The sequence below is a fragment of the Aythya marila genome, assembly GCF_965140915.1.
Source record: "Aythya marila genome assembly, chromosome: 7".
NCBI classification, from domain to species: Eukaryota; Metazoa; Chordata; class Aves; order Anseriformes; family Anatidae; genus Aythya; species Aythya marila.
In genome coordinates, this window is record NC_139048.1 from 21,130,749 (window position 1) to 21,144,406 (window position 13,658).

General features: G+C 33.8%; 1 protein-coding gene across 5 annotated transcripts in view; it reads right to left on the bottom strand.

Moving 5' to 3' along the window:
- Positions 1-13,658, bottom strand: part of PPP3CB (protein phosphatase 3 catalytic subunit beta) — a 52,277-nt gene that overhangs the window by 25,632 nt on the left and 12,987 nt on the right. For all 5 annotated transcript variants that reach the window (XR_014317926.1, XM_082764928.1, XM_082764926.1 and 2 more), the window contains exons 3-8: positions 11,837-11,961; positions 8,391-8,502; positions 7,656-7,801; positions 413-552; positions 237-314; positions 47-141 (exon numbers count right to left, since the gene is read on the bottom strand). Coding sequence is in view for 4 of the 5 variants with exons in the window: in XM_082764928.1 (XP_082621054.1) it covers positions 47-141; positions 237-314; positions 413-552; positions 7,656-7,801; positions 8,391-8,502; positions 11,837-11,961 (696 nt within the window). In the remaining variant the exon portion in view is untranslated. The remainder of the gene's footprint in view (positions 1-46; positions 142-236; positions 315-412; positions 553-7,655; positions 7,802-8,390; positions 8,503-11,836; positions 11,962-13,658) is intronic.

Below are 13,658 nucleotides of genomic sequence, written 5' to 3' on the forward strand. Positions count from 1 at the left end.
ACTTTAATTTGAGCATTGCATACAGATATTAATTACAAGTTCTTACCTTTATTATTGTAGACATCAAGGTAATTAGGTGCTGAAAAAATTGTTATTAATGATGGGAACCCTGTAGTTTGACTTTTCCTGTACATTCTATAACTGTAAAACCAAACAGATTATTTTACACCTTACAGCAATAAGCAATTATTTTTATATTTTGCACTGTGAATAATTTCTTGAAGGAATGTACTTACCCTGCATCTTGTGCTTCGTGTGCTCTAATGATTGACAACAAATTATTATTTTGCAAAAATTCACAAACTGCTGGATAGCTGTGAAATGAAAACAATCGTGAGTAAAATAAACCCTCTATCAAATACGCAGGAAGACTTAGCATGAACATATTAAATAGATCCTTGCATACTCTCACCTATAAAAGTATGAGCATCCTCTTACTGTATTGTGACTGAAGTGCTCTGGTGAACTTTCATTTCCAAAATCTTCTGAAGGATCTGACCACAGTAAGTCACACATTGGTCCAAATGCTGGAGGCTCTTTGAATCTATCTAACTGTTTGAGAAAAAGCAAGAGCATAAAGATTCTTTAAATATTAAATCTGTAAGTTTTACACATTTGTTAGACTACATATCCATCAATACCAAGCATTTACAGAATAAAACCCAACCATATCAAAGAGAAATAGGTTCTGTATATTTTTTCCTCTCCTCGTCATGAAATAAGGCAGAGGCATGCCAAAAGAACCAAACCTGTTAAGAGCAATAGGATTTATTAGTTGTAAGGAGAAAAGAGAGAAATTCCAGACTGATGGATATGTGTAATATAAAGTCAAGTTACAGACAAGGAACTAGATGGTCCTTTTTCATGCACATGCCGTATCTACCAATCTGGAGACACTACCAGGAATTAGCAAAGAGAAACAGTACAGAAAACAAGAATGGCAAAAGAAAAGCATGAATAATTAGCACTGACTAGAATGAAGTAAATATATACAAAAAACTCAAACCCAAACCAAACCCCTGAAACAGCCATCTTCATAAGGGATTGTTCAACAATGTAATGAAGAGATGACTAACATAGCCATCTTAGACTTCTTTCATACAGGCTTTATTTCTCAAATATAGCCCTGCTATAATGGGCTATAAGCATTTTGGGAGAGACTTAGTTTGTTTGCTTTTCTTTCCTTTAGCTGCTTTTTTTTTTTTTTTTTTCTTAAAGATTTCCACTTGGAAATGCTTGCTCTAGCAGCCTGTAACATCACTAGTAACCACAGTGAAAAGAGCCAGAGGTAAGGAGGACAGCACATTTGTTAACATAAAAGGAAAATACCCTGTTTAAGTACCATTCAATCAATCTTTGACATCCGAGAAATGAGATTTCCCAGTTTCAATGTAAAGCTTATTTGATCTTTATGTAGCTGGAGTTTGTTCACAAGATGATTTTATCCAAGAAATGTAGGAACGGTTCTTTGATGGACAGTGCATTTATCTCACTTTACCTCCCATACCAAAGAAGATGACTTTGATGGTACTAGAGAACACTTAACTCTTCATGACAGGTTCGAAGGGAGGTTTGGTGAGCACCTGGTGAATTTGAGTCTAACGGTCCATAGGAATCCATTCAAATATGGAACCAGCAGTAGTGCCAAGCTCTCTCATGCCCTGGAAAATCAGAGCTCCCGAGGCTGCCACCTGTAACATAAGTGGAAAGGTCCAGATCTTTACAAATTCCTGCCAGATAATGGCAAGGCAGGTATTAACTGAAGTTGTTGTTGGAATTTATTCAATATTAAAAGTCCAGTGGTTTAACATTTCGCACACTGGATGATAAACCCGGCATGGAATACTCCTTCCAGATTGAAGAAATCAGTCCATCAACTTCTGCAAGTACCTGAATTTCTGTAGATTAAACCATCAAGTTTCTAAACCTCCAGCAATAAATTTGTGTCTAGAAGCTAACAGAAGCATTTAAATAAGGAAGATTCAATTCTGTGCTTAGTGATGTTTCCTGCAACGTAGAAGGCTGAAAGTCTAGAAAACATTTCTAACAAATTTCCTCGAGTTTTTCTTCAAGGATTTTCCTTACGACTTTGGCCAAATGGATAGAGGAAGACATTATAAATAAAAAGTTTTCACTGCTGCAAGCAACACACCTCTCCCAAGCTACTTTTTCTTAGCATTTGAAACAATAATGTAGACATTTCTTGAAGTAAGGAGGTCAGCTTGTAAAAAATAAATATACTTGCATACATATCAAATCAGCATCTCCTTCACTAGACCATCTAAAAACTGGCATATTTCCCAAGACATTTCAAAATTTAAGGAAATGTCACTTCTATTCAACCCAGATTGCATACATCAAATCAGAATAATCAGGTTAAGGTTTCTCTAAGTGTGGACAGCAGTAAAGTTAATGAAGAACAAGTCAATTCAAAACACTTGTTAATGATTACCTATTTCTGAGTATGTTGTGACTACAGCAAAGCAGAATCTCAATATAAATTAGCTTAACATATTTCTAAGCAAGATTAAGGTAACTGAGAATGACACAATTTTATTCAAGAATAACAATCGCTGTATCTGGTGTTAAAACAGAAATGGGTAGCATTTTTTAATGCACACTGTAAAATAATTAAGTCTAAATTAATTTACTAGGACTATGAAGTCAAGGCTACTATACTGAAGTGCACCATACCTCCACATGAATGCTCAAATTAAGGAATAGCAAAACCTTGGAGATATATTAAGGAATAGAAAATTAAAAATACTTTAATTTTGAAGCAGAAGACCTTCAGAGAAGTTTCATATACTTGAAGATACAGACAGGTTTTAATTAACCTAATTTTCCTGATAACTATCACATATTAAAAGCCCTAAAAATCATGTGAAGGCCAGTAAAGAGTGGCAGACAGACATTACTAAAGAAAAGAAAATTTCAGAATACCACAGAAAAGAAGTAAGGGATTATAAGGAGATTCCTAGGAGTGCACCCATAAATTTCAAGGCACTTTACTGATCAAGCCTTACTGCCACTACAAGAACTAAACAAAACAATTACCATCATCTTGTCATTCAAAGGGAAAAAATAAAATAAAATCTCTTTGCCTCTCTTCTTTAAGAGACCCGATAACCTTATCTAGACATTTTCGTATCAATCATTAGTCTTAGAGTCAAGATCCATGGAACTCTGTTTCAGCAGTAGTCTTGGCAGTGTAAATGAAATCAACTAAACAGAATCTCTACATTGACGGTCACGCATCTGAAAGAGACACTACCAACACAAACATAACATTTGTGTAAATGAACTTCAGAGGATAAAAATCAGATTACTTCACGTTTCACAAACCTGTACTTTCTTGGAAATAAGAAGCACTTGCAGCAATCTTGCTGGTTAGGCTTTACTGTCATATCTACTATGACAGCTGTCCTCTACTATAAATAAGAGTACGCCAGCAAAAACAATAATTTCATTCATGTAGTTTTATCACCTTGTTGAATGTCAATACTGACATAAGACTTCATTCAGAAAAAAAAAGCATCTATACAGATTTTTATTTTTTTTGAGTTGACTCCTATGCTGCTTAAAGCTGATTTCCATTCTTATGCCAGATGATGAAGTCTATATGTGTTTGCAGAGGAGATCTGTCCTTTTTAAGAACTTCTGCTAATAAACCAGAAGGCTTACAATAGTATACAATTGTCTTGGTTGTTTACAGAAGTCATTTCACACATCACACTTGTATCACAAGTGTATGGTATTTTCCTAGATATAAAACGAGCATTTCACATCACCTATTTAATTTAAATAAATTTACAATATCATTGTATGCCAAGTTCTAATGCAGCTCCTGAAACTGCTGCCAACCGATGACTACTGCTTTTTCCAAGAGTTACCAGATGATTCTTTAAAAAACAACAAAAAAAGGACCTAGGAACAGTTCTAATAACATTGTCTTACATTTATAAACGTGGTTTTCATCAGAAGCAATACACAACGCAGATTTTCATATATACGTATACACACACACACATAAACACACAAGCTTATAACTCATCCTAATGTAACCTAGAGCCTGTAAAAGTACAGGCCAATGCTACAGAATTGCCTTTTAAGTTTACCTGACACTTTGAAACTTGATTAGTTGCAAGACTTGAGACTAAAACAAAAATAAATCACAATCCTATTGGATGTGGCTCTATAAAGTGTTTTTCCAGACTTTGTTTCATTTGTGCTACTTTCCAGAAAGCTCTGACCATGTTTCTTTTCATCTGTAATGTGAGAAGAGCTAAGCCCTCCTCAGAATGGCGCAATGTACTCGCTTCGCCTTCTCACTTCTCTCTGCACAATGCATACAGATTTCTGTACATGTTAATATTGCCTCGAAAATGCAAATTGCTTCAGTACATCTTGCCGTTTACACCACTGAGCTTGTAAATATTCTTCCTCTCTTTTTCTACCATTTTCTTCTCACATCATTCTGCTTGGCTGTGTAAGATTTCTAAGTGAAATCCGTTGACATTCCAGCCTCTGAAATGGTCCAAGTCAGTACAAAAACCTGGTGAATTTAAAAATGAGATACAACCAGACAGCCTGTAATTCCAAGGAAAGGGAGAAGTAAAAAAAGAAAATGGAGCACAAGTAGTAGAGAAACTTCTAAGAAAACACAAAATACAGTAAATGAAGACAGAAAAAAATAAAAGGAGCCATCAGTATTTATATACTACAAAACTAAATTAGGTATGTACTTTTCCCTTTTCTTTGACATTTTGAAATAGGCCTCCACATACCTTGTTCCATATGCATATAAACTTTTTTCTTCCATCCTCACCTATAATTCCAAAATTTTCTTAGAACCAACTGTTCATATTTTAAACTGCTATCAACTACACTTTAGCTGTCACTAATCCTAACAGGAATGGTCTTGATCTGGATATGCATGGAGCAAAATACAAAGGATACATTCACACCTCTCACAAAAGGAACAAAAAATAGGAAAAACAGAAAAACGCTTATCCAAAATTACAAGTTTCTCTAACACTCAGACTCTGTTTTGTCTTTCAGCTTTTGAAAATTCTGACTTGGTAAGAAACCCCTCTACTGCTATAGCAGCATTGTTATTTGTACACTCTTAAGTAAAAGAGGAGTAACAGCAGGCAAGACTCCCAGCTACCTTGCCAAAACAATTAAGATCAGACACAGATAATTTATTTTCTTTGGAATTATTTAAGCATAAAGTTATGCTTGCTGTTTCAGTTTCAAAAATCGTATTTCATGTCCTATTCAAGTCTACAAAAAAAGTTTATCAGCTGCTGGACAGTTTGCTTGTTACACTCATTCAGCAAACTGAAACTTGATTCCAAACTTATGTAGTTCCCTTTAGAAGAACTCTGTAAATACTTCCCCCTGTTCTGAAAATAATGCAGCTATTTTAACTTCCACAACTCGCCAAAAGGAACTTTGTAACTCATTTTGTACGTAAAACCTTCTGTAAGTGGCGCATGAAAAGACTTATGATTATTTTTAATAGTAGTTTCATTTAAATTCATCATAAACATAAAACTAATAATCTTACGGAGGCCATAAAACTTAATCAGTTCTATGCCAAATGCAGCTATTAGATTTCCCATTATGGAATACTTTCAGAATTTCAACCCTTTATTTTATTTATAGCCTCCGTTTCTTGTACCAAAATTCACTTCATGAAGTAAAAGAACTGTGAATTCACATCTACAACAGAACAAACCACTGAAAGTGATAGAATGTCGTGTACTGTAGACTGGACACACACTTCAAAAGGTTCTGCTTTTGTATGCTGCTAAAACCAACTTCTGTGAACACAATGCAACACAATAGCCCCTTTTTTCTCTGTATTTTTCAGATATTGCATATATACTAAAACCATAATTTCCTTCATTAAATTATAGAAAATATTCCAATATGCAGGGAAAAAGTCATCTTATGGGAAAGCATTAGTTATACCAAGACTCCTTAACTAGAGGTCTTGCTCTATATATCTAAAACCAGAATACCCACAAATGTTCTAAAGCAATCTTTACTATTACACATAAAACAAACGATTGTCTTCTTCCTTTTGAATCTTTAATGAAGAAGGTATAATTTTCTTATTTCTCTTTGTTTAGTGAAGCAATACAGGAACGACTACAGAGCCATTTCAGATATTATCACATTTCCTGACCAAGTAGCAATGGCATATTTGGGGAAAGGTTCTCAGTACAACCGATAAAGATTTTAGAGCAGCTGGATCTTTACAGAAGAGGTGCACATCTTAAGTTTTTTAAGACCTGCCTGTCTGAAAAGCCTAACAAAAGAGTTTTGTTGTTGTTTTCTTGGTCTCTTCAAAAGTTCTGTTTTTCAGTAGAACCTATCCGGCATCCAACAATTCCTCCTACAATTTAGGGAACTAGAAAATATGTCATGACATATTTTCCCACCAGGAACTGTGGAAGAAAACAAAACTCACTCATGCACTCATCCAACATAAGATGAAGCACTCTTTTCTCCCATCCCTCATCTCTAGTATCTGACCTCCAAAGACATTAGCAGAAATAACTTAGGGAAGGTGGGGATTCTGCTTAAGCAGTTTTATTTCCAGCCCTCAAACAAACAGTTATCTTTTTTTATCCCCTGTTGAATAATCCAAATTTTGAAAGTAAGATCCAATATAATAAAACATCACTCCTGTCAGGCTGGATGCCAGCTTTCCAAAAATTTAAAAATATCTGTACTCTTTCCTGGAAGAAGATCTGTGTCCTTTATTCAAGATGCCAGCTGTGTTAACTAAAGTAAGTCGAAAAGGTGTATACAAAAAAGAAAGCAATTGAACTTGAAAATTCTCATCCAATACAATCTTCACTTGACTTTAGCACTCCATGCAAGCTGAAACCAATTTATTAGAAATGGGTACGTATATTAGATGATTTCATCACTAACTTTCTTCCCTTTAAATTACTATTAAACTATTCTGTGTTTCCATTGTTCATTTTTTAAAACTTGTTTTTATTCTTATTATTTGTGAAATATTACTATTTATGTGATATACTCAGCACATTTACTACAATGTAAAATATTCGACTTGTTAATTAATTGCCTGCCAAATTTACCATTTTAAATAGCAATTTGACTTTCTAGTAAATATTGCAATTTCATACACTTTCAAAAAAAGAGAAAAATCCTTTTGTTCAAAAGAGTAAAAGCAAAACAAAACTGTTTTCAAAGAAACATAAATGAAATATGATATTTGATATACCAAACAATTTCAGGACTACGACTTCTACGAGTTTAGTTCTAAAAGTCATCAGAACTCTAGTTTTCATCTAGAAAGAAATAAAAACACTATTTAGATTGAATATGAAGCTCTTTACATGCACTACAAATCTAAAGAGACTGTGGAGTTTTTAAGGGTTTTTGTGTGTGTTTTGTAACAGTTTAAGCTGCCCCAATTGAGATCAAGTAATGAAATATGTGCCAGATAGGCTTAGCAGGATCATAGTTAAAAACTTTTGGTCTCAATTTCAGATCCCGATTTACACTGTCAAAACAGACAAGAACAGAAAACAATACACTGACAACTTCACATACATGAATTGTATATCATGATAAATATCTGTATTTCCACTTATTTTCAAAATACTCACTCTCCTAATGTCATCTAGTGTATTAATTTCTGGTGAGAGTCCACCATGAACACAAAGAAACTGTTGATTTAGAAGAGCAGCAAGGGGAAGACAATCAAAAGCTTCCATACAAGCATCATAGACTCTTTCTGAGTACTTTATTTTACCTGCATGAAAGAAAATATAGAATGTTAAGAATTCCATGTTCATTTCTATGTTCCATGGAAAAAGTAATCTAGTAGATGATAAATAAAAGAGCCAACCTCACAAAATGAACACTTAAAACATATTAAAACAAACAAATATTTTAAAGTTGCATTTTAAGGTGCAACTTGCATCACCAGAAGAGTTATTTTAGAAGAACGGTTAAAATCAATTCCCAAATGGAAAAAATATTCAGCAGCAGGGTTATTTTTCTTGCTAGCTCCACAATACTGGACAGCAACTTACTTCGTGCTCCTGGTTATAGCCAAGATAAAAAAAATAACCTACTTCTCTCCAGGATTTTAAAAACAGGTTGCATCAAAATGTACTCCATAATGTATTTTTACAAATACAAGTCTTCTCATACTTGCACTCCAATACCTTACTTAACTGCAAGCAATTCTATATAAGTCAGTGGTTTGCAAAAATTCACGTAATTCCACTTGTTTGCAAAAATTTGATTAAACTAACAAACACCTCTCAAGCAAAATGAGAGACCAGAGATCAGTAGCTTTGAAGTAAGCTAAACTTACATTCTTAGACAGTACTTACATTCCTGTTTAAAGGTAAAATACTCCGTTAGGTGTCTGCATTCATGGTTGCCTCTCAAAAGAAATAATGTGCTTGGATAGAGAATTTTCAGGACCCATAAGTACAGCACACACTGTTGAAAAACAAAGATACACAGTAAATTACACTTTAAAAATTATTATTACTCAGAAACTTTGAGTAAGAATGTTAACAGCTTCAAACGCAAGTACAGCTTAATGTGCCATTCTGAAATACAACACTACATCCCTGAGTCAACACACCGGTTCTGGACCCAAGTTGCACAAATTATTACTTTTCCTAAGAACCGATGCACAGAATGCTGAATAAATATTTGTATTTACTGGACAATCAGTAATAAGTCAAATTCAACAGAATTATACTACCAAACACTCCTTCATCTAGATAATGTATGCATTTGTGCATAAAATCTGATTTCAAAATATGATTCTAAAGACTGGCGTAAGAAGGAATGCAAACATTTATTACTAAAGATAGAAAACAAACAAACAAACAACATTTCCGTTAAAGACAGCAATACATCATGCTAGGGTGTTTTTAACTAGGAATCTAGTTAACTAGGAAACTAGAGTTGATCTCCCCAACCTCCCAGAACTTGGAGAGCTGCTTGTTCATTCACTGATCAAGCAGCAAATTCAAAGGTGTATAGTAAGTTTCCATATATTGTTATCATTGCAACTTTAGTAGCAAACAGTGTTGTGAAACATGCACAATTTTTGAAGTTTAGAGTTTGTTTTCACTGTCATTCCTAAACACCCAAAATGTATTTCTTATCTTCAAATTTGATTCTTGTATTTTTAACTGAGCACAGAAAAATTAAAATCCCAGTAGTTCTGGATCACGATGAAGTCACCTACAAGTTATTGCTACCATATTGTTAACCAATACAAGAACCCTGAAGGTATCATTCTTCAAACTCTTTTTGCGTAGTACAATGAGTACATGAAGGAAGAAAGAAAACAAAGGAACACTTTAAAAACAATACATACATATAGAGAAATACACCAACAACTTCTATTGAGAAGTTTAGATTAACTATTACTGATTTTTCATCTTAGTAAAAATATACAAATTAATTATTTTGCTAATCATACCCATTTTTCCCCCAATGTGTTTGTAACTGCAAAATCCTGATGTCTTGTAAATTCCCAGACTCTTTAAAACCATTTCCCAGCAGCAAGCATAATCGGTTTGTGATAAAATGACTGCTTATCATCAGATGAATATGTGAACTGATTTGGCAAATTCCACAATTGTGAACTGTTTTGAGTCAGTTTGTATGAAAAAAATTATAAATATTGGCAATCTTAAAGACTTGTAATACGAGGGTGTACAAACAGTTCCTTCCACTCAATAAACAAATACTACATTTAATTAAATGGCTGAAATTTACCATATTCTCAAGCATGATACCTACTAAATAAACAAAGAACATTTTTGAACTGTTCCTGTACCAACATATTTATTTTTTATCATTACATAGACTAATGTCAGAGTTCTTTATCGTCCATTACTTTCTGTGCAGAAAAAAAAAAAAAGCTTGCATACACTTGTGAAGACCTTCATCTTGGTCCCAGCAATTCGTCTTATAGAACCATGGAAACATGAAGTGATCCTTCCCATTAGAAATTAAGGCATTTGTTTAACTGGGAATTATTTACTACTAAAATATCAATGCAATTAAAGTCGTTTCAGAACAGACTGATTTAAGAATTTATTAGTGAAAAAATGAAATTTCAGTTTTTGTACATTTTAAGATTTCACCCTCTCTGTTCTGTGAAAGGTAAAATATTTTACCAAAAGTATATTACATTTCCAAGGACTAAAAGAGAATCGGAAGTGACCATATGTGAACAGTCTCAGACTTAACCTGGAGGTTAAATCACATTTCATAAATGTTAAAGATGAACAAGCAAAAAGTTACTAGGATTTGTTTTTTCTTATTTTATTTAAGCAAAAAGTTGGAGGCAAAAGGCTGACCTTAAGATTTTAGCATACTATTTTTTAATTTCTCAACAGGTTCGCAAAGCACATGCCAACCTCCATGTACTTACAGCATTTCAACTTCATGCAGATAATCTGCCATGTACTTTACTGATGTTCCAATAGTCACTTTGGGAAAGAGACACAGATTATCCCAACGAAGAGAGACAAGCATTTTAAGAACCTTGGAGGGGTTCTTAAAATGCTTGTCTTTTATATCTTTCATATCTTGTCTTGTATTCTTAAAATACATCTTTATGTATTCCGTAACTGTATTTAGCATCCCAAATATTATATTAAAAATCAAATTATGAACATGTGAAGGAAAAAAAAAAGTGAGACTGTTCTTATTGAAATATTCAAACACGTCCATTGCTCAAAAGTTTTTCCTAACTATAATGACTGAAAAGTTGTTGCATTGTTGCTATAGTTCATTGCTGCTATGCAAATGTCTTTTCAAGGACAATTACATTATTTGTCATCATCAAGAACAAGCCATGAGGATCAAATGAATAAATAGGGAATGTCTGCTGTAATTTTTCCTTACAAATGACATTCTGAGGCTATCGTTCTTGTTCTATCTTCTGTCTACTATTCCTAAGAATCCCAAAACATACTGTGCATGTCCTTCATAGTATACACACACACACTCATTATTAGAACAGCACCATTTTAATATAAAGTCTCATACACCATGCTTTGCAAAATACTGTTTCAAATGCTAAGCCACTCTAATAGATCTGGTATCTTTGACAAGATCCCAAGCTGAGGAAATTTCCATGCTAGCTCCAGAAAAGTCTAAAAATCATAGCTATGAAACTAATTGGTATGAATACATGAATATCTCCATAACATAACATATTTAATAAACATGCTGAAGATTAAGAAATTATTTGAATTCAAAATACCTGAAAAATTAATGGCAGATACATGTCATCCTTAGGGAGTATCTGTAATGGCCCTCAGAATTTTAGTAAAGAAAAACATTAATAATTATTAAATAACATTGGATTATGTAAGTGAAAGCAGTCTTCGTTGTACAGGTAAACATTTTTAATAAAAGAGAAAGACCTCCCAGTCATAACTCACCTGTTCTCCAAACTTACAAACGTACCTTACTGCATATTACTAAAGAAACAAAATTATGTATAATAATGCTATAGAATTCAACTTAAAAAAAAAAAACAACACAACAGCAACAACAATAAAACACAAAACAAACAAAAAAAATAGCTAAAGAAATAGGACGAAAAATGAGTAAGTCTGATGACAGTCCAAACCGCTGGTCAATATCCTCCTGTAAGCAGGCCTTGGTATTAGGAGAAAGCACAGCAAAGAAGAATACATTCGCATGTTAAAGCAGACCTAAAATTTCATTTGAAAATCTCCATGAAGGTGTGCTTATAGAAAAATTTAGGACAAAACAGATTAATATATTCAGTTACCTCTATACTAAAATAACCTCTGTCTACATAGTCACCGAGGAAGAGGTATCTTGTGTTAGCAGGTGATCCTCCCACTTCAAACAGCTTCATTAGATCAAAGAACTGGCCATGAATATCACCACACACTGCAAGCAAAAATTTTGTTCAAATTAATTAAAAAAAAAAAATCTAACAGAAAAGCTACTAAGTTATAGTTAACAGCTACAAAGTACTTCTAATAAAGAGAAAAAAGATATATAAAGCAGGAATAACCAAAGATTTGAAGCTTCACCGTCTGCTTTTCATTCAGTTACTGTTCTCACTACCTGTGACCACATAGATAATAACCAGATTTGCATCTGGCTGACTGCGGAATATTCCTCAAAAGCAGTTAATGCACTGGGCATCAAAGTCTTGAAAGCTGTCAGTCAGCAGCTCTTTACTGTCCTCCCCAGCCCCTTATCTATCTTCATGAATTTGCCTTGGTATGAATTTGAAAAAGGTATTATGACTCTGCTTTGCAACAATTTGCTGTGTCCATGTGGGACTGAAAAAAGCAGGGAGAATATGCCTTTGTTTCTGAGTCAGACTAACATACCTTTTAATATCATCATATCTTCTCTTTGCTCAGTTACTTTTCTCCTTCAAATAACCATGTTCACTATTTCAACAGTGGATTTTTCTTGTGTTTTTAGAATATGAGACAGGACAAGATCAGTGGTCAGCAACCTAAGGCAGAAGTGCCAAAGATAGCAGATGGGAAGACTTTGAAGAGCATGCAGCAAAGCCAGGTCATCTCACAATCAGAAAAATAATCACATGGAAGAGAAGTGCTCCTAACTCCTCATTCCCACAGGAGTTTCCAGTGCAATGGAAGTCAGGAGCTGCTTTCTTGTTTCTGCATGAAGGTACTGCTGATAACAATTAACAGACATTCAAGTGCCTATGCCTTCTGTTGATGCAAAATGTCACTGATCAGCTTACCAACAGCCTCTTTTGACTTCTCAGTGTTTATTAGTAAATTTTTGGGGAAAAAAGTACTTCTAATTTTGAAAAGAAATATCAGATATGGCACACCTGAAAGGTTGTTATTCCCTTGGAGCAAACCAATTGTCACAGTGACCTATAAAACACTAGACCAAATACAATACATCCTCTTGTGTGTGACTTTTCTTAAGATTTCTACTCTAACACTGCAAGAACTTTCCCCCTTTTTCAGCTTCCAGTACATCAGTAACTCAGGATAACTACCTGAATGAACTGAAATATAAGAATTCTACACATACGGAAAATACTGTACTTTTGAGCATGATCTGGAGCATCAAGAGACTCAGTTCATTCATTTAGTTATTTCTACCATTTCAACAGTTTAATTTTCTTTAAGATGTCAATAACAATGACTTATTATTTAAACGTTTTCATTTACCTGATGCTAACAAATTAACACAAGCTGATACCCTAAAATAAGCTTTTGATACACTTATTTTACAAAGGTCCATTTCAGAGATATAACATTCAAACTAAAGACCGGCCAACTTGAACACAAAAATCAAATTACATGCATTATTTTAATTGACATTTATGTCATATAAAATATTTTATTTATAAATAATCCAGACTTGTAGAAAAGTAGTAATACCATCTTTCTGTGATTCTATAATTATCCAGGTCAAACAGAAACAGAACTAGTCCAACTAGGAAAATACCCCCTGGAAACCTCGAAAGACAGTTTTCTATCACAATGGGTCTAGTCCTGTTGTGTTAAAGAATGCCAAAACAATCTTACAACACTTTCCAGAACTACTACCCTCAGAAGAACTCTTTTACAGACAGTCGTCAGTCT